The sequence below is a fragment of the Cyprinodon tularosa genome, unplaced genomic scaffold, assembly GCF_016077235.1.
Source record: "Cyprinodon tularosa strain WSP-4 unplaced genomic scaffold, ASM1607723v1 ctg1038, whole genome shotgun sequence".
Lineage (NCBI taxonomy): Eukaryota > Metazoa > Chordata > Actinopteri > Cyprinodontiformes > Cyprinodontidae > Cyprinodon > Cyprinodon tularosa.
In genome coordinates this window covers 65,391-87,588 of record NW_024037825.1, presented here as the reverse complement: position 1 = coordinate 87,588, position 22,198 = coordinate 65,391, and the positions used below count along the sequence as shown (strand labels likewise).

The 22,198-nt window shown below is 44.0% G+C and overlaps 1 protein-coding gene across 1 annotated transcript in view; it reads right to left on the bottom strand.

Moving 5' to 3' along the window:
• Window positions 1–18,985, bottom strand: part of LOC119781487 (epidermal retinol dehydrogenase 2-like) — a 42,037-nt gene extending 23,052 nt beyond the window's left edge. The window contains exons 1-5 of the mRNA XM_038281974.1: window positions 18,837–18,985; window positions 9,818–10,147; window positions 9,579–9,710; window positions 9,315–9,414; window positions 6,109–6,253 (exon numbers count right to left, since the gene is read on the bottom strand). Coding sequence (XP_038137902.1) covers window positions 6,109–6,253; window positions 9,315–9,414; window positions 9,579–9,710; window positions 9,818–10,138 — 698 coding nt within the window. The 5' untranslated portion in view covers window positions 10,139–10,147; window positions 18,837–18,985. The remainder of the gene's footprint in view (window positions 1–6,108; window positions 6,254–9,314; window positions 9,415–9,578; window positions 9,711–9,817; window positions 10,148–18,836) is intronic.
• Between the last annotated feature and the right edge of the window lie 3,213 nt (window positions 18,986–22,198).

Sequence of the window (22,198 nt, the reverse complement as noted above, 5' to 3'; positions counted from 1 at the left end):
TAAAGATCAGAGGATCGAATGTAAAGATCAGAGGATCGAATGTAAAGACCAGAGGATCGAATGTAAAGATCAGAGGATCGAATGTAAAGACCAGGGGATCGAATGTAAAGACCAGGGGATCGAATGTAAAGACCAGAGGATCGAATGTAAAGATCAGAGGATCGAATGTAAAGACCAGGGGATCGAATGTAAAGATCAGAGGATCGAATGTAAAGACCAGAGGATCGAATGTAAAGACCAGAGGATCGAATGTAAAGACCAGAGGATCGAATGTAAAGACCAGAGGATCGAATGTAAAGACCAGAGGATCGAATGTAAAGACCAGAGGATCGAATGTAAAGATCAGAGGATCGACTGTAAAGACGAGGGGATCGAATGTAAAGACCAGGGGATCGAATGTAAAGACCAGAGGATCGAATGTAAAGATCAGAGGATCGAATGTAAAGACCAGAGGATCGAATGTAAAGATCAGAGGATCGAATGTAAAGATCAGAGGATCGAATGTAAAGACCAGAGGATCAAATGTAAAGACCAGAGGATCGAATGTAAAGACCAGAGGATCGAATGTAAAGACCAGAGGATCGAATGTAAAGACCAGAGGATCGAATGTAAAGATCAGAGGATCGACTGTAAAGACGAGGGGATCGAATGTAAAGACCAGGGGATCGAATGTAAAGATCAGAGGATCGAATGTAAAGACGAGGGATCGAATGTAAAGACCAGAGGATCGAATGTAAAGACCAGAGGATCGAATGTAAAGATCAGAGGATCGAATGTAAAGACCAGAGGATCGAATGTAAAGATCAGAGGATCGAATGTAAAGACCAGAGGATCGAATGTAAAGATCAGAGGATCGAATGTAAAGACCAGAGGATCGAATGTAAAGACCAGAGGGATCGAATGTAAAGACCAGAGGATCGAATGTAAAGACGAGAGGATCGAATGTAAAGACCAGAGGATCGAATGTAAAGACCAGAGGATCGAATGTAAAGACAGAGGATCGAATGTAAAGATCAGAGGATCGAATGTAAAGACCAGAGGATCGAATGTAAAGACCAGAGGATCGAATGTAAAGACCAGAGGATCGAATGTAAAGACCAGAGGATCGAATGTAAAGATCAGAGGATCGAATGTAAAGACGAGGGGATCGAATGTAAAGACCAGAGGATCGAATGTAAAGATCAGAGGATCGAATGTAAAGACCAGAGGATCAAATGTAAAGACGAGGGGATCGAATGTAAAGACCAGAGGATCGAATGTAAAGACCAGAGGATCGAATGTAAAGACCAGAGGATCGAATGTAAAGACGAGAGGATCGAATGTAAAGACCAGAGGATCGAATGTAAAGACGAGAGGATCGAATGTAAAGACCAGAGGATCGAATGTAAAGACGAGGGGATCGAATGTAAAGACCAGAGGATCGAATGTAAAGATCAGAGGATCGAATGTAAAGACCAGAGGATCGAATGTAAAGACCAGAGGATCGAATGTAAAGACGAGGGGATCGAATGTAAAGACCAGAGGATCGAATGTAAAGATCAGAGGATCGAATGTAAAGACCAGAGGATCGAATGTAAAGACCAGAGGATCGAATGTAAAGACGAGGGGATCGAATGTAAAGACGAGGGGATCGAATGTAAAGACCAGAGGATCGAATGTAAGGATCAGAGGATCGAATGTAAAGACGAGAGGATCGAATGTAAAGACCAGAGGATCGAATGTAAAGACCAGAGGATCGAATGTAAAGATCAGAGGATCGAATGTAAAGACCAGAGGATCGAATGTAAAGACGAGGGGATCGAATGTAAAGACCAGAGGATCGAATGTAAAGACGAGGGGATCGAATGTAAAGACGAGTGGATCGAATGTAAAGACCAGAGGATCGAATGTAAAGACCAGAGGATCGAATGTAAAGACCAGAGGATCGAATGTAAAGACCAGAGGATCGAATGTAAAGACCAGAGGATCGAATGTAAAGACCAGAGGATCGAATGTAAAGACCAGAGGATCGAATGTAAAGACCAGAGGATCGAATGTAAAGACCAGAGGATCGAATGTAAAGACCAGAGGATCGAATGTAAAGACCAGAGGATCGAATGTAAAGATCAGAGGATCGAATGTAAAGACCAGAGGATCGAATGTAAAGACGAGGGGATCGAATGTAAAGACCAGAGGATCGAATGTAAAGACGAGTGGATCGAATGTAAAGATCAGAGGATCGAATGTAAAGACCAGAGGATCGAATGTAAAGACCAGAGGATCGAATGTAAAGACCAGAGGATCGAATGTAAAGATCAGAGGATCGAATGTAAAGACCAGAGGATCGAATGTAAAGACCAGAGGATCGAATGTAAAGACCAGAGGATCGAATGTAAAGACAAGGGGATCGAATGTAAAGATCAGAGGATCGAATGTAAAGACCAGAGGATCGAATGTAAAGACAAGGGGATCGAATGTAAAGACCAGAGGATCGAATGTAAAGACCAGAGGATCGAATGTAAAGACCAGAGGATCGAATGTAAAGACAAGGGGATCGAATGTAAAGATCAGAGGATCGAATGTAAAGACCAGAGGATCGAATGTAAAGACCAGAGGATCGAATGTAAAGACCAGAGGATCGAATGTAAAGACCAGAGGATCGAATGTAAAGACCAGAGGATCGAATGTAAAGACAAGGGGATCGAATGTAAAGACCAGAGGATCGAATGTAAAGACCAGAGGATCGAATGTAAAGACCAGAGGATCGAATGTAAAGACAAGGGGATCGAATGTAAAGACCAGAGGATCGAATGTAAAGATCAGAGGATCGAATGTAAAGACCAGAGGATCGAATGTAAAGATCAGAGGATCGAATGTAAAGACCAGAGGATCGAATGTAAAGACCAGAGGATCGAATGTAAAGACCAGAGGATCGAATGTAAAGACCAGAGGATCGAATGTAAAGACCAGAGGATCGAATGTAAAGACCAGAGGATCGAATGTAAAGACAAGGGGATCGAATGTAAAGATCAGAGGATCGAATGTAAAGACCAGAGGATCGAATGTAAAGACCAGAGGATCGAATGTAAAGACCAGAGGATCGAATGTAAAGACAAGGGGATCGAATGTAAAGACCAGAGGATCGAATGTAAAGACCAGAGGATCGAAGGTTTTTACTTTGAAGTTGACTTCCGCTTTTCAGCAAGTCAATTTGCATATTAGCTAAATAAATATTTTACAAACTAAATAATTAGTTTGGAGCTAAATAACAAAGTCAGATTTTTATAAATTAATGAATAATATAGTGAAAAAATAATTTGTCCATTAAAACAGGCTAAATAACCATAAATATTGCTCTTAATTTCTGACTGCTTAACTCTACAGGCGGCGCCTCATAGATGCTTTCATTCAACTTGGATAAACGACCGTTTCTTCTGCCGGTCAGATGGGATTTATCGGCTGGAACCGTCAGCCTGTTTCTTTTCCTGCCATGAACTTTGGTTTGAACTTTATCTGAGGACGTACTTTCCTCAAGGCCTGATATGCGGGCTGGACTGTTTGTTCCACTGATTTGCTTATCGTCTCTGAATGCTGGATACTTTGTAAAGAGGTTATTCTGTTTCCACTTCCTGAGATCCGCTCCTTTTCACAGCCGTTTCATCTGGAACTGTGCAGCTTTTATAGCTTTAGCTGCGTTCCATCCATCATTTCATCTTAAGTGATCAGTGATTATGTGTTGATGTGAAGCAGCGTTACTTTCTTCCTTTTCTACCTTCCTTCATTGATAACAACATAATTGACTTCATACTTGATAAAGCTTATAGTTAGAGTGGCTCAGCTTATCCAGAGCTATCTCTATAGATATTTAGCCAACAGGTGATAAAAAACGTTCTTTCTACCAAAGGAGATTAAATCCAGAATGGAGGAAAAGCTCAACCATCGTTAGTTCTTTCTATTCTAGGTGTAAAGTTTTATAAATCAGACTCCTATGCAGTGATTCTACAAAATGAAGTGGATGTCATGGTTAAATCTGGTTTATCTAAATCTATCTTAATGAGCTGAATTAAGTTAAATTGATTTATTGATGATATCAAAGAATATGAGTCCAATTCTATGTTGAAAATATAAACCTGCTCATGTTGGCTGATATAAACATATTTTTAATGAATTGCCTAAAACAATTGCAGCCTTTATTCAACGTTACGATTGAAATCAATTCTATTCAGTTTATTTCTATAGCTCCAATTCACATCATGTCACTTTATAGATCCACATAAACCAGATCATCCAGTCAGATTGATTCAAAGTTTTCTATCTAAGGAAAACCAGCTGATTGCATCGACTCATTGACTCTTCAGCAATCCCTCACACTAAGCATGCTTGTAGCGACAGTGGAGAGGAAAAACTCCCTTTGAACAGGAAGAAACCTCCAGCAGAACCAGGCTCAGTGTGAGCGGCCATCTGCTGAGGCCCACTGGGGTTCAAGGAGACAGAAGCAGACATAGAAAAAGAAGCATAGATACAAAATGTGGAATAGAGATAGAATGAAGCAGAATGATGAAAAAGGGGTCCCTATGTCCTCCAGCAGTCTAAGCCTATAGCAGCAGAACTATAGAGATAGATCAGGATAACCTGAGCTACTCTAACTAGAAGCTTTATCAAAAAGGAAAGTTTTAAGCCTAGCCTTAAAAGTAGACAGGGTGTCTGCCTCACGGACTAAAACTGGTAGTTGGTTCCACAGGAGAGGAGCCTGAGAACTAAAAGATCTGCCTCCCATTCTACTTTTAGAAATTCTAGGAACCACTAGTAAACCTGCAGATTGAGAGCGAAGTGCTCTGTTAGGAACATCAGGAACAATCAGATCTCTGATATCAGATGGAGCTTGGCCATTTAAGGCTTTATATGTGAGGCCTCCTAACATGTCTGCAGATCCTGAACTTTAGGTCAAGTTTGAATGAGAATCTGACACTGAGATCCGTTCTTCTTCAGTCGTCCTGCTTGTTGATCGCAGTTCTCTCCATGCAGCCTTTATCTCCACTGGTTTCATATTTAATGACAGTTTTCTTTGACTGCTTGTAGTTAAAGTCAGATTCCTGCTGTGAACCGTTCACAGGGCCTCCAATACTGACCTTTGAACTTTAGCATCGCCTCAACTTCAGACAGAATTAACCCATTTATATGGTTAATTTCAATTTCCAATTTTATTTTAGATATTGTCATTTTGAAATCTGTATAAATGATTTAACAACAGAATGACATAAAATGCCACATGCTCTGGCTTCAGAAGATGCTGAGGGCCCCATGTGGACCTGGAGGGCCCCATGTGGACCTGGAGGGCCCCATGTGAACCTGGAGGGCCCCATGTGAACCTGGGGGCCCCTTGGTGCCCTGATTTAATGTGTCCTATTTCCTCTAATGTTAAACTGAAGCTGATCCTCCGTTTCCTGCTGTGAAAAAGACCAACAGGTTGTCTGTTCCTTATGTAAGGTGAGGTCGGGTTACATCATGCAGGGTAGTGGAGTAAAGGTGGAAACGATGAACCGTTATCATGATGGATCTCTGATCCACGGGCAGAAGGCGCGGCGCCGCTCATTTTGGACAAATGAGTGATGCTTGAATGATCTGGAAAACTAAGCGGCTGCGTGTGTTTCCTCCTAGTTTACCATCAGAGTGAGGACATTCTGCTGCTTTAGGGATTAAATGGGATTCATGTGGAAGCAGCAAAGTGTGGCTTTCAGGGTTTTTGCCTCTGCAACTGCACACAATGCTAAAAATTTAAATCTAAATGACTTTTTTTTCATGAATTGAGAAGATAAGCGAGAATCTTTGCTAATGGAACAAAACAATTTACATTTAAAATAAGGAAAAACAAATACATCGCCTTATTCCAAGTGCAGGTTATCTAATGATCTTATTCTAAGAGTAGAAATACTCTCTCCATATTTATCTGCTCACATTAAGGGTAAATACACCTAATTTAAGACATTTTTAATTATTTCTAGATGTTTTTTGCAGTGCAGGTCTTTTCTTTGGAGGCGTAACGTCATAAAAATGTGAGCTTGAATACCTGTTAAAGTGTCAGAGTGACATTAAATCAGCACCATCATAGATTGACATGAAGAGACCTACTTGGTTTGACATCCATCAAACATCCCCGTGTTGATAAAGTAGGGACACACAATGGTGGTTTTGATCCCATCTTTGCCTGTCGCCAGAAGTTCCAGGCCTATCGACTCTGCAAAGCCTACAGCTGCAAACTTACTGGCACAGTAGTCTGCAGGGAGAGGAATCAACAAAGACAGGAAGTCAGCGACAGCATGCTGAGTGGGAGACCGAAGAGTCGTTACCTTCATCACAGCACCGAAGGACACATCTGAGGCACAGTGGGACAGATCCATCAATCACCAGTAGCTTCTGTCCGTAATCAGCAGGAAGTAACCAGTTCCAGTTTCCACCAGTTCCAGTAAGAAACCAGTTTCACTTCCACTAACAGAACAACGAGCTGCAGCCAAACCAAACTTTCTGTTTTCTGAATCCTCTTTAAGCTGTGGCTGTCTCCCAACGTCCGCCCTGACCCCTGATCTCTGACATCACTTTATAGAGCGGAGACTATATAGTGAACTCAGTTAACTGACCCGATGATCACTACTTTTCACTCCCCGTTGGTCATGTGACTCCGCCTCCCCACACGCCGCCTTCGCCATCTTTATTTACCACAACAAGTCCCAGAATGCATTGCGAGGAGAGCTCTCGCAAAGCATTCTGGGATATATCTGTTCGTCTAGTCACCATGGATGATCGCTACTTTTCAAGGTGCATTGTGGCAAATTTCAAGTCCACTACTTTTTAATCCACTAGACGATCGGACGCTCATCTAAAATGGTGTAACAACGATCTACACTCACCGGCCACTTTATTAGGTACACCTGTCCAACTGCTCGTTAACACTTAATTTCTAAGCAGCCAATCACATGGCGGCAACTCAGTGCATTTAGGCATGTAGACATGGTCAAGACAATCTCCTGCAGTTCAAAGCGAGCATCAGTATGGGGAAGAAAGGTGATTTGAGTGACTTTGAACGTGGCATGATTGTTGGTGCCAGAAGGGCTGGTCTGAGTATTTCAGAAACTGCTGATCTACTGGGATTTTCACGCACAACCATCTCTAGGGTTTACAGAGAATGGTCCGAAAAAGAAAAAACATCCAGTGAGCGGCAGTTCTGTGGGCGGAAATGCCTTGTTGATGCCAGAGGTCAGAGGAGAATGGCCAGACTGGTTGGAGCTGATAGAAGGGCAACAGTGACTCAAATAACCACCCGCTACAACCAAGGTGGGCAGAAGAGCATCTCTGAACGCACAGTACGTGGAACTTTGAGGCAGATGGGCTACAGCAGCAGAAGACCACACCGGGTGCCACTCCTTTCAGCTAAGAACAGGAAACTGAGGCTACAATTTGCACAAGCTCATCGAAATTGGACAATAGAAGATTGGAAAAACGTTGCCTGGTCTGATGAGTCTCGATTTCTGCTGCGACATTCGGATGGTAGGGTCAGAATTTGGCGTCTACAACATGAAAGCATGGATCCATCCTGCCTTGTATCAACGGTTCAGGCTGGTGGTGGTGGTGTCATGGTGTGGGGAATATTTTCTTGGCACTCTTTGGGCCCCTTGGTACCAATTGAGCATCGTTGCAACGCCACAGCCTACCTGAGTATTGTTGCTGACCATGTCCATCCCTTTATGACCACAATGTACCCAACTTCTGATGGCTACTTTCAGCAGGATAATGCGCCATGTCATAAAGCTGGAATCATCTCAGACTGGTTTCTTGAACATGACAATGAGTTCACTGTACTCAAATGGCCTCCACAGTCACCAGATCTCAATCCAATAGAGCATCTTTGGGATGTGGTGGAACGGGAGATTCGCATCATGGATGTGCAGCCGACAAATCTGCGGCAACTGTGTGATGCCATCATGTCAATATGGACCAAACTCCCTGAGGAATGCTTCCAGCACCTTGTTGAATCTATGCCACCAAGAATTGAGGCAGTTCTGAAGGCAAAAGGGGGTCCAACCCGTTACTAGCATGGAGTACCTAATAAAGTGGCCGCTGAGTGTAGTGGTGAGGGCGGACGGTCGGACGCTCATCTAAAATGGCGTAACCACGATATAGTGGTCAGGGCTTTAACCAAAGCAGTTTCAATGAGCTCTAAAATCTGATGGAAACTCTTTTGAAAGGTCATTATGGTGGAAGTGCTCACACATTAACTTTCTGGAGCAGAAGGAATATTAGATATAGATCTATAATTAATCAATGATGTTTACTGCTAATAGAGAAGCATCAGTTTCCTGTGAGGAGCCACTCGGACGCTCAGAGTTTAGCAGGAAGGATAATATTTTGTCCATCTTAAAGGAGCCTAATCATGAATGATGACCTGATGGATTCCTTCCTTTGCCATTAACTCCCTCTGGGTCCCGTCCGTCAAATTAATGCGGCGTCTCCGCTCACCGCTGCTTCCTCCATTTGCACTTATGTTTACGGTGAATGGTTATGTTACCGGGGGGTCGACGTAGTTCATGCTCACAATGACTAACCAGGAAGAAACAGACAGAAGGGTCTGAAGCAACGGCTGAGCAAGGCGGTGATGCTAACAGCTGACCGCTTCCTGCAGCAACACCTTCAGCAGGAACAGAGGGATGTTTCCAGAGGATGTTTACACCAAGCAGCATCTTTTCACTGACCGTCAGCTGAAACTATAACTGGGAAAAAATGCTGCATGGAAATAAACCTTTGCTGTGAATAAAGGCAGATATGAGAGAAGGCAGCGACACACGAAGAGTGATGATGTTCACCAGGGATGGCGTCTAGAGTCCCTGCGCCGTCGCTAAGGCTAAAGTTTTCAAGCTGATATCAACAAAGAAGAGAAATATCCTTTATTGTCCATCAGTGGAGAAATTCATGCTTCCTGACTGACAGCAGGATTAGAACAGATCAGACATCTAAACTAAACTACAAAAACCAAGTCTATGGACTGCTCAGTGGAGGCTAATTTACAATGAAAGGAAAAATGGCGTAGCTCTGGTTTAATACTGATGATGATGATGATGATGATGATGATGATGATGATGATGATGATGATGATGATGATGATGATGATGATGATGATGATGATGATGATGATGATGATGACGACGACGATGATGTGTGGCTAAGTAGGAGGAACCTGAAAAAGTCGACTGGTGCCTCCCTGAGGAGCTTTACTTTCTAACGAAGGTTCTTGATCTAAACGAAGGAGTCAAAGACTAACCCCCCCATGGTGAGAGGAAACCCACCTGCCAATCCATTCACTCCGATGAGCCCGGCAGAGCTGGCGATGCTGACCAGGTGTCCGTGGTTGTTGGCGATCATGGCCGGTAGGAAGGCCTTATAGGTCTGAGCAGGAAGAGAAGAAGAACATTTTCACAGTTTGGGAAGGGAAGCTGTTTCTACCAACATGAACTGACTGGACTTTCATTTTCTGATTTCGTGTTCGACACGTGTTTCTTAAGAAAATGGACCCAGAATGCATCGGGGCATTTAACAGAGCTTTGACTGACCCAGAAGTGAGCCATGGTGTTGACCTCCATGGTCTTCTCGATCAGAGAATCCGGAGCTTCCATGAATTTCTTCCCGGTTACAATTCCAGCGTTGTTCACCAAGATGCTGACGTCGCCCACCTCCCTTTTAACCTGGAAACAAGCAGCACATCCGGAAGAACCGAAACATTAAAAACCGACTGCAACAAATCACCCCCCACCCCCCGCAGTGAAGCATGATGAAACCCAGAGAGGCTCACCTGGTCGGCCACCCGGTACACCTCGTCCTTGTTGCTACAGTCACAGATGAAGTGGTGGACTCGGCTGGCTCCGGCGTTTTTGGCCAGTCTGGCCGTTTCCTTCACGCCTTCCTGGTTAATGTCCCACAGAACCAGAACGGTTCCATGAGCTGCAAACTCCTGGGCCATCAGGCGGCCGATTCCACTGCCGGCACCCGTGATCAGAACCACTTCCCCAGCTATGTTCTTCTTCTTCCTGGGGACCAGGAGGTAAACCAGAGCTTCGATGTTGAACCATAAGGAAAGGAAGATGACTCGGATTGTTTCCAGGAAGAAGTTCATGATGAGAATCTAGAAAGAACAGAACGTATTAGAAGGAGCGGCCACAGGTCGCAGTGATTTCCAGAGCAGAAACGACTTCATCGAAGGTTTTAGAAGGACACATTAATGGAGCTTTAACAGCAGATTCCTCCACCTTCACCATTACCTCCACCCATCAGCTAACGAGCACCAGCAGCTATGAGACGGAGCGGACAGAGCAGCTCAGGGCGATGGACGCCACTCCCCCAGACCCCAAACACACTAACTTAGAGCCAACATGAGGCTCCTCAGGCCCCTTGGGGGAAGGTGCCTTGCCCAGGGGCAGAGCAACATGTGGCAGTCAGAAGAATGATTTCCTGCCCATCAGGCGCTCCAACAATAAAACCCGATCTAATGTTTAATACTTAGAACACAGACATAAAAACAGGACGTCAGGATAATGTTTATACATTTAGCGACTTAAAGTAGACACAACGTTCCAGTTATCATCAATATGACGAGTTTTCTGGAGGAACATCTGAGTCAGGATCAGTGGTATAGAGCTATGAGTAATAGTTAGGATAGCAGATGATCGTGGAAGAGCTGCGTCTTTAGGAGTTTCCTAAAGTTAAACAGGGACACTGCTGATCTTTTAGCGTTCTGTTGGTCATTCCGCCATCTTGGAACAACCATGAAAAGTCTAGATTGGATTCTTCTTGGTCCTTTCTAGGTCTTGGAGTTCTTCTAAATTATTTCCTAAAGATCTCACATTGGCCGTGATGATTGAAGGAAGAGATGACTTCAATTTCTTCTCCCTCTCTCGTCTCCTTGCTCCTGCTCTGCATCAGGTTAGCATCAGGAAATCAAACTCTCATCCACAGACAGAGAAATTAAAGTTCTCATAGAAAAGAATAGATTGCTTTGGTTCAGTACAACTTCATTAAGGACAGGAAGCACCCTATCTAGGTCACTACTTCTACGTTAGCATCCATTGTTAATGCTGTTTCTGTTCAACTTAAGCTGCAGTAACAGTTTAACTCTGGATGGCTCTAAGCTGCAGGAAGGTCGCTCTCTTTGCAGGAGATCAAAGCTTGTTAGCGCTCTGATAAAGAACTCAGCAGCTTCTGTCAAGCATCAGTCATCCATCTTTGCTAGATTAGGTCATTACTAAGACCAGACCGACATGCAGCGTTAGGAGGTGGCGGCCATTGCTGCAGCAACACACCCAGCTTACCTCTGAGGTTGTGTATTGAAGAGATACGCACAGTTCTACAGTAGCTGATATAACGTATTTCACTATTCTAGAACCACAGTTCTAGAATCTATTTTTAGTTTCTGGGGCCATGGAAAGTTAGATTTCATTTTTAGCTTTAAAGAGTCGATGGGTTTAATCAGGCATCCTCCCTCCCAACTCGTCACAAACGGACATAACGGCGTTCATGATGGGCTGAGGCAGGAACTGAGCTGGAAAGTAAAAACTAACAACTAGACCTAGAGAAACAGTATGTTAGCATGTTAGCATAGCCTTCTAAAGCATGTTAGCATAACCTTCTGAAGCATTTTAGCATACCCTTCTAAAGTATGTTAGCATAGCCTTCTAAAGTATGTTAGCATAGCCTTCTAAAGCATGTTAGCATAACCTTCTGAAGCATGTTAGCATACCCTTCTAAAGTATGTTAGCATAGCCTTCTAAAGCATGTTAGCATAGCCTTCTAAAGCTACTAAACTAACTTTGAAGGCTAAACCTAATTTTAATTGTTGTTGGGGGTCACGTGATCCACTGTCTGCATCCTGTCATTTAGACTTTATGTCAAATACTGAAGCTCAGGGGACTTGACCAGGCGTCAATATGTGAGGAGGAGGGAGAGAGAATATGTTGGTTTAACCAGGATGAAGACAGCAGAACCAACCTAAAGGCCACCATTAAAGGAACCAGAGCTTCCAGTAGGCCCCAGCAGAACCAACCTAAAGGCCACCATTAAAGGAACCACAGCTTCCAGTAGGCCCCAGCAGAACCAACCTAAAGGCCACCATTAAAGGAACCACAGCTTCCAGTAGGCCCCAGCAGAACCATCCTAAAGGCCACCATTAAAGGAACCACAGCTTCCAGTAGGCCCCAGCAGAACCAACCTAAAGGCCACCATTAAAGGAACCACAGCTTCCAGTAGGCCCCAGCAGAACCAACCTAAAGGCCACCATTAAAGGAACCACAGCTTCCAGTAGGCCCCAGCAGAACCAACCTAAAGGCCACCATTAAAGGAACCACAGCTTCCAGTAGGCCCCAGCAGAACCAACCTAAAGGCCACCATTAAAGGAACCACAGCTTCCAGTAGGCCCCAGCAGAACCAACCTAAAGGCCACCATTAAAGGAACCAGAGCTTCCAGTAGGCCCCAGCAGAACCAACCTAAAGGCCACCATTAAAGGAACCACAGCTTCCAGTAGGCCCCAGCAGAACCAACCTAAAGGCCACCATTAAAGGAACCCGAGCTTCCAGTAGGCCCCAGCAGAACCAACCTAAAGGCCACCATTAAAGGAACCACAGCTTCCAGTAGGCCCCAGCAGAACCAACCTAAAGGCCACCATTAAAGGAACCACAGCTTCCAGTAGGCCCCAGCAGAACCATCCTAAAGGCCACCATTAAAGGAACCAGAGCTTCCAGTAGGCCCCAGCAGAACCAACCTAAAGGCCACCATTAAAGGAACCACAGCTTCCAGTAGGCCCCAGCAGAACCAACCTAAAGGCCACCATTAAAGGAACCACAGCTTCCAGTAGGCCCCAGCAGAACCAACCTAAAGGCCACCATTAAAGGAACCACAGCTTCCAGTAGGCCCCAGCAGAACCAACCTAAAGGCCACCATTAAAGGAACCAGAGCTTCCAGTAGGCCCCAGCAGAACCAACCTAAAGGCCACCATTAAAGGAACCACAGCTTCCAGTAGGCCCCAGCAGAACCAACCTAAAGGCCACCATTAAAGGAACCCGAGCTTCCAGTAGGCCCCAGCAGAACCAACCTAAAGGCCACCATTAAAGGAACCACAGCTTCCAGTAGGCCCCTGCAGAACCAACCTAAAGGCCACCATTAAAGGAACCACAGCTTCCAGTAGGCCCCAGCAGAACCATCCTAAAGGCCACCATTAAAGGAACCACAGCTTCCAGTAGGCCCCAGCAGAACCAACCTAAAGGCCACCATTAAAGGAACCACAGCTTCCAGTAGGCCCCAGCAGAACCAACCTAAAGGCCACCATTAAAGGAACCACAGCTTCCAGTAGGCCCCAGCAGAACCATCCTAAAGGCCACCATTAAAGGAACCACAGCTTCCAGTAGGCCCCTGCAGAACCAACCTAAAGGCCACCATTAAAGGAACCACAGCTTCCAGTAGGCCCCAGCAGAACCAACCTAAAGGCCACCATTAAAGGAACCCGAGCTTCCAGTAGGCCCCAGCAGAACCAACCTAAAGGCCACCATTAAAGGAACCACAGCTTCCAGTAGGCCCCTGCAGAACCAACCTAAAGGCCACCATTAAAGGAACCACAGCTTCCAGTAGGCCCCAGCAGAACCATCCTAAAGGCCACCATTAAAGGAACCACAGCTTCCAGTAGGCCCCAGCAGAACCAACCTAAAGGCCACCATTAAAGGAACCACAGCTTCCAGTAGGCCCCAGCAGAACCAACCTAAAGGCCACCATTAAAGGAACCACAGCTTCCAGTAGGCCCCAGCAGAACCAACCTAAAGGCCACCATTAAAGGAACCACAGCTTCCAGTAGGCCCCAGCAGAACCAACCTAAAGGCCACCATTAAAGGAACCAGAGCTTCCAGTAGGCCCCAGCAGAACCAACCTAAAGGCCACCATTAAAGGAACCAGAGCTTCCAGTAGGCCCCAGCAGAACCAACCTAAAGGCCACCATTAAAGGAACCAGAGCTTCCAGTAGGCCCCAGCAGAACCAACCTAAAGGCCACCATTAAAGGAACCAGAGCTTCCAGTAGGCCCCAGCAGAACCAACCTAAAGGCCACCATTAAAGGAACCAGAGCTTCCAGTAGGCCCCAGCAGAACCAACCTAAAGGCCACCATTAAAGGAACCAGAGCTTCCAGTAGGCCCCAGCAGAACCAACCTAAAGGCCACCATTAAAGGAACCAGAACTTCCAGTAGGCCCCAGCAGAACCAACCTAAAGGCCACCATTAAAGGAACCACAGCTTCCAGTAGGCCCCAGCAGAACCAACCTAAAGGCCACCATTAAAGGAACCACAGCTTCCAGTAGGCCCCAGCAGAACCAACCTAAAGGCCACCATTAAAGGAACCACAGCTTCCAGTAGGCCCCAGCAGAACCAACCCAAAGGCCACCATTAAAGGAACCACAGCTTCCAGTAGGCCCCAGCAGAACCATCCTAAAGGCCACCATTAAAGGAACCACAGCTTCCAGTAGGCCCCAGCAGAACCATCCTAAAGGCCACCATTAAAGGAACCACAGCTTCCAGTAGGCCCCAGCAGAACCAACCTAAAGGCCACCATTAAAGGAACCACAGCTTCCAGTAGGCCCCAGCAGAACCAACCCAAAGGCCACCATTAAAGGAACCACAGCTTCCAGTAGGCCCCAGCAGAACCAACCTAAAGGCCACCATTAAAGGAACCAGAGCTTCCAGTAGGCCCCAGCAGAACCAACCTAAAGGCCACCATTAAAGGAACCACAGCTTCCAGTAGGCCCCAGCAGAACCAACCTAAAGGCCACCATTAAAGGAACCACAGCTTCCAGTAGGCCCCAGCAGAACCAACCTAAAGGCCACCATTAAAGGAACCACAGCTTCCAGTAGGCCCCAGCAGAACCAACCTAAAGGCCACCATTAAAGGAACCACAGCTTCCAGTAGGCCCCAGCAGAACCAACCTAAAGGCCACCATTAAAGGAACCACAGCTTCCAGTAGGCCCCAGCAGAACCAACCCAAAGGCCACCATTAAAGGAACCACAGCTTCCAGTAGGCCCCAGCAGAACCATCCTAAAGGCCACCATTAAAGGAACCACAGCTTCCAGTAGGCCCCAGCAGAACCATCCTAAAGGCCACCATTAAAGGAACCACAGCTTCCAGTAGGCCCCAGCAGAACCAACCTAAAGGCCACCATTAAAGGAACCACAGCTTCCAGTAGGCCCCAGCAGAACCAACCCAAAGGCCACCATTAAAGGAACCACAGCTTCCAGTAGGCCCCAGCAGAACCAACCTAAAGGCCACCATTAAAGGAACCACAGCTTCCAGTAGGCCCCAGCAGAACCAACCTAAAGGCCACCATTAAAGGAACCACAGCTTCCAGTAGGCCCCAGCAGAACCATCAGCTGACTAAATCACAGCAAACTGGGTTGCCTAGGTGATCGGATGCTTAGCAACAACAGCTAACCCTTAGAGAGAGATCTCCATTGACTGGATTAAATCAGATGTTTCTGTAGCATGAAAGTTAATAATAAACAATGAAAACCCAGGAGTCCTCAGCAAGGTTACACCACATACCATATCAGTAATATTAAAAACATTTAAAATCAATCCACTGGACTTTGTTTCCAAGTTTGAAGACGTTTCTCTTCCATCCAGGGAGATTTTTCAGTTCAAAATGTCAGAAATAGCGTTTAGTTCCAGGTTTTATCCAGTGTCCGTCTGTTCCAGCCCTGCTGCATAACCAGCCCCACCCTGTTTAGAACACTGGACCAATAGCGGCTAACCAGGAAACAGAAGCTGCTCCATCACAGAGACCATGCTGTCCATCATCATATTTCCAGCTGTATTCAGAAACCTGTCTCTCCTAAGCCCCGCCTCCTTCTGCAGGCTGCTGCAGCGCCTCACCTTTAAAAGGTGTGAGTGATGCTAGCGGCCGCGTCACTCCTCTGTTCTAGCAGGTGATGTTTAACTGGATCTCTATGAACCTGAACCTCCCTTGGATACACGCCTTCTTCAAGTTAGCGTTTTTGATCACTAGCATCCCCCCCCCCCCTCAGTGAGATCTAGAAGCAGAAGATCTTGCTGCATGGCTGCACATCTGATTTAGGTTTTTGACCAATTAGATGAACATGAACGATAGATTATCTACTGGAAATTAAGTTGGAAGAAAGTTAACAAGTTAAAAAGTAAAAAGTAAATTGAAAAGTTAAAAAGTTATTAAGTCTAGTTAATAATTATATTTAGGTTTATAAACTAAAAGATGTCAGTATCAGCATTAATGCCTCTAAAGTTATGTTGGACCAATAAAATGTGTTTCTTTCCCTCAGAGTGTTTTTCATCAAACTGTTTACCATAAACAGATGAGGTGGAAAGAAAGACTCAGCACTGGGTTCCAGTTTAATGAGATTCCAGCAGAAAGCTGGAGAAACTCTATCTACATAGATCTGGGTGCGGGGCAGCAAACATCTTACGGGGAGATCTAAACCAGGAGGCACAGATGTATGGCAGGTAGAAGCTGTGAGGCTGCCCAGGTGGAGCAGGAAAAATTCATGCAAAACACCTGCCCTGGTAACCATGACAACGGTGCCAACAGACACGCCTCAGAGGCATCGACTGCAGCTGAAGCAGAGGTTTTTGGACTTTGCTGACCATGTTTTTCAGTTAGAAACGATTACAGACCTGGAATCCTCAGATTCAAACCTTCAACTCTACATTGATGCGGCCTGATGGTGGAAACTGAGCTCTACTTTCCTCAAAGCTGCTGGGAACTAAATCAACCCGTGCGTATCAAGAATGAAAGCCCTTCTCATTTATTAGCTTCACTGAAAATGTATTCATATCTGAAATATATTTCTTCTTAGTGAAAATAATATTAATGCTGAGCAGTAACAGGAATACGGAGATCTATCATTAATTTCTAAGCATCCAGGATGTTTATTCTAGATATAAAGAGTGTATTTTGTTTGAAATGTTCATTATAAAAAGGAAAACATTTTATTCAGAGATCAGGAATACATATTCAGTCAAACTGATAAATATCATAACGGCTTGCCATATCCTGTAGTTACCGCGATAAGATTACAGTTTATTTCTTGAATGGTCGTAGATCAATGGATCTATTCAGGTGAAAACTTCTGTCAGCAGGTGAAGATGAAGAATAAAGAAGTTGTTCTAATCTATAGAACCTGTTCATCGTCTGATGGGTTCCTCCTCAGGTTGATTCAGTCTCTTTTACTCAGTGACTGTAGCTGCTTCAGATCTCATCATCCCAATAAATGCTCGTTATTATCAGCGCTTCTGATTGGACCAGCAGGTTCAGCAGGTTGTTATCATCGAGTGAATAATAATCCTGAACCCGTTTCCCCTGCAGAAGAAATTAATCTATTTATGTGTAATCTGAAAATAATCTCAGTAGTTATTTATATACTGTAAATATAACTAAATAAAAATAAAATGATCCGCATCTCGCTCATATTAAACAAACCAGAAACCAGTAATCTCCTCTCAGAGTTTATTCTCCCTATAAATATTTAATTCTCTGAATTAATGCCGATTATTCTTTTATAAGATCCTCATCAAACGGACATGAAATGTTTTAAGTATGTTTTAAAACACACACACACATATATATATATATATATATGTGTGTGTGTTTTAAAACATACTTAAAACATTTCATGTCCGTTTGATGAGGATCTTATAAAAGAATAATCGGCACAATAAATAAAATTTTATATATATTATATATTTATATATATTAATTATATATATATATAATTTTTTGCACAAAACTATGACAAAAATTGGACTAAATCAGGAAGTAAAACATTATGATTGGCTGTAAGGAGAGCTGAGACAGAGGAGATTGCTGAGCTGGTTAGTTTTGGGAGGTTGTTACCATGGCAACAGAAACAGAGGAGGAGGAAACAGGAAGTCAGAGTTTCTCTGATTTCAGGTTTAGAAAACTTTAAGAGTTTTCCGTAAACCTGCTTGATGAAACGGAGGCAGAACAGGAAGGTTTACGGTTAACATCCCATCACTTTATAGATGCGTCAGATAGTGAAGTTAAACCTGATTCACTTTCATCTTTTATCTCATTAAAGCATCAAACTGTAAAACATGCAGCCTGATGCTGCTTTAGCTGAAGAAACTGGATCAATTTCATTGGTTTCATTTTGCTTTCCTTAAAATGTTCTCACAGCTGCAGCAAGTTTTCACTTCTGGTTCAGTTTTCTTCCTCCTGAAGCTCTGGGCTGCAGGTTTGTAAAGCATAGGCTGGACTAATGGGGCCCCAGCGGGCCGGGGGCCCTCAGGGGCCCCAGCAGGACCGGCGGCCCTCAGGGGCCCCAGCAGGAACCTCAGAGGGCAGCTCTCTGCGCTGCTGGCTGGGAGGAAGGAGACTTTACAGATAAAAGATCCATTAATGGCCGGAAGTTATTAGCGTTCTCCGTCACGTGACTCTCCTCTGACGTCACCCTCACAGTTATACGCTGACATAACTCTTGGTTCTGGAGGTTCCTCAGAGGTTTGGACCTGCTGATCCGGTCCGGAACCAGAACAGACAGAGACTCAGCATCAGACAGGATGAGCAGAACTTTCCTCCCAGGTTTCTTTCCTGGGGAGGAAAGTTGGACCGGCTGAAGGTTCTAGAGCTTCCAAACCAGAAGCCGCTCAGGACTGGATCCTGCAGCCAAACTAATAAAACTGATCCGGAACTCACAGCGCAGACCTGCAGTCAGGTCCTCAAGTACTGGATCAAAGCTTTAATAAGTGCTTTGATCCCCCCCCCCCCCAATAAGATGAAAGGAAAGTCGGACATACCGCGCAGCAGGATCAGCCTCAGTCTGGACTTTGTTGCTCCGATCCAGGCGTTTTCTGCAGCCCAGGGGCGTAAAAACAGGACTGTCATCACATCCAGCCTCACAGGGGAGGGGCCGGATGCACGCAAAGCATCACGGTACTTTGAGTCCGGAAACAATACACCTCTGTTAGTCAGAAACCTGTCGACCCCCCCTCCCCCCCAGCCAATGCATGAAGCGGTTCTGTGTTTCCAGTATGGCAGGCCGTTTAGACATTTATTAGAAGCTCAGTCCACTCTATTCTTCCATTGCTTGATCTACAGAAACTACATTTCTACTAGTCTGAAATGTTCATATAGATCCTAAATTACATTATTTTCAGCAAAATTAAATTTCAGGCTGCAAAATTATAATTGTACTAACAAGAATAAACTTTTGTTTATTGTTCATTTTAAGTTTCCCTTTTGACATGTATTAGATTGACTGAATAAATATTCCAGATGTCTCAGATGCGTTTCTTCCCAGTCAGAATGAACATTCCAGAAATCTGAAATGTAATTCCTACTGGTTCCAATGACGTCATGTTTCCCATTCATGTGTATTGGGCTTTAACTGCCAGATATCTATAATAAACGTTCTTCCTATTTAGAACTGAAATCTGACGACGCTGAATTCTAATTTCCAATTTATTTCTACTAGTAGAAATAAATGTTAGATGCCAAGAATCGGATTTGTGGATATCTAGAATATTATAATAATTTCTGATATCTGAAATAGTAATTATGACTAGCAGTAACTCTACTATAGAGATGGGAAATTAGAATTCATCCTCGTCACAATTCATTTTTAGACAGGAAGAATTTTATAGTAGAAATCTAAAATGTTCATTTTGACTGGAAAGAAATGCATTTCAGATCTGGATTAAATACTGAGTCAAGGTAATAAATGTCATAACGGTCTGCCCTATTGGACGGGGTATTAGAGTAATAAAAAAAAAGGAATTTACATTGTTGAGTTTAAAGTGACATTTTTACAAGTAAAAACCTGCAAATTTACTTGAAAAAAAAACAAGCATATTTACGAGATAATAAACAAGCTAATTTATTGTGTCACTAATTTTTCCCTTTCCGTCTCATTCCATCGCTATGTTTTCATTTCCTAAATCTGAGTGTTTATATTCATGAAAATGTTATTTTAAACTCAAACATTTAAATTCCGTTTTTGTTGTCTACATTTGATTTATTCACCATTTTTCTACCATTTTAATCTTTGCTGATTATTCAGAGGAGGGAAAGAAATATAGAATTAATAAAACATGAAATAAAAAAGGAATCCCAGAACAGAGATTCTCTGGATCCAAATCATTTTATAAATAGGAAATAAATCTTAATATCCATTTATAATGATATGGGGATTAACTTATTTTGTTATTTTTTATACTTTCTAAGGTCCTCATTGTGTGACCAATGCTGCTATAACCTTCTACTGGTGTAGCACCAGTTTCCCCACGGTGGGACAATAAAGGGGTTTTCTATTCTATTCTATTTAGAAAGATTATTGGTTGAGCTGGTTTGATATAAAAAGTTACATGGAAAAAAAAGATGAAAAAAGAAAAATAACTGAATACGCTGAGGCGGAGAATGAGGAGCAGAAAGAAAAGCCGTAAAGCCTCATTAACCTATGGGGGTAAAAATGGAGGCAGATCTAAAGACGTTACAAGTTTTTATCATTTGAGGCGGCTGGCCAGAATAAAGCTAATTCTTTTAAATCAACAGTTTGTAATGTTGATCCAGGCCTCTGTTATTATTGCAATACCGCTATGTGGGGGGTTAGAACCTCCTCCATCTCCCGTCTCCAGATGGTTCTAAATGCTGCAGGACGCCTTTTAACCGGAACACGCTGCTATGAGCTCATCTCCCGCATTTTAGCCTCAACCCACTGCCTAACATATATTTTAGAACTCATTTTAAATTCTATTTAGTTGCTTTTAAATCGGGGAATCAACTGGGAATGTGTTAAAATTAAATTCAGTTACCTTTCACTTCATTTAACATGAAATATTACCAATAAAACACAAGGATGAGAAAGCGCTGAAATAAATATGGACCCGAGTGGCGAGGAGAGGTAGAAACAAAAGGCAACCAGTTCCACTGCTTTTTAGCTCTGTGATTTTGTTCAGAAACAATCAAGAATGTAAATTCAGTTTAAAAACTAACTTTTTATCACAACTGAAAAAGATCCAAATAAGGAGGAAGGACGTCGGCTACAGAAGCCAGAGAAGAAATGACATTTTGACTGGAGGTTGTGGGAGAAGCAGACAGATTGTTTCTCCCAGCAGAGGAATGAATAATTATGTGTGAACATTTCCGTGGCTCTCTGTTAATGCGCCTCTTTATATGAAGCATTTTATCAGAAATAAAAGACATAAAATATTACATTTGGTCATCAATCAACAACATCAATTTGAAGATTTGACTGCAGCAAAGAGCATTTTGAACAGTTAGTGGATGAAGTATGGATGTTCTTTCAGGGTCAGAGTCCAGGACAGCACTGAGGCGCTATAGGATCAAACCAATGGATTATCTCCTCCGTTCTTACAGGAGAAAATATTAGAAGCCCTGTAGAGCTGGAGGAGGGACGGAGTGAATAATGATGGGCTGAGGTTCTCCTGACAGCAGAGGAGCTGGAAGAGGAGAAGTGGGAGGAGTCATGGACAAAGTCTGGAAGTTATTTCCTCAACAAAATGAGGGGAAGGAGGAAGAGAATTTAGAGCAGAGTGTCACATTTTAAATCAGTTTCCTAAAAACAGAGCAAAGAGGAAGCAGATGAATGCAGCAACTATAATGAAGAAGGCCAGGGCCGTTTCTCACTAGGTGTACTCGTGCGTCCTCGTGAAAAGTCATCAGCCTCAGCTATAGCACTGTTCCAATTCACTAGAACAGCAGACCGAGAACAGACAAAGCCCCCGGATGATGTTCTGGCCCCTCCCTCTTTACCCAGCATGCATCAGAGCAGACCATTCTGCAGACTGACAGCTGTCCCAGCATGCACTGCGGCAGCTTCCAGGTTAGCGCTCACAGAGCTCAGAGTGTCAATCTATAGCGGTACGTTAGCCCGTCTGCTGCAGCTAATGCTAACGTTAGCCCGTCTGCAGCAGCCCGTCTGCAGCAGCTAATGCTAACGTTAGCCCGTCTGCAGCAGCTAATGCTAACGTTAGCCCGTCTGCAGCAGCCCGTCTGCAGCAGCTAATGCTAACGTTAGCCCGTCTGCTGCAGCTAATGCTAACGTTAGCCCGTCTGCAGCAGCCCGTCTGCAGCAGCTAATGCTAACGTTAGCCCGTCTGCAGCAGCCCGTCTGCAGCAGCTAATGCTAACGTTAGCCCGT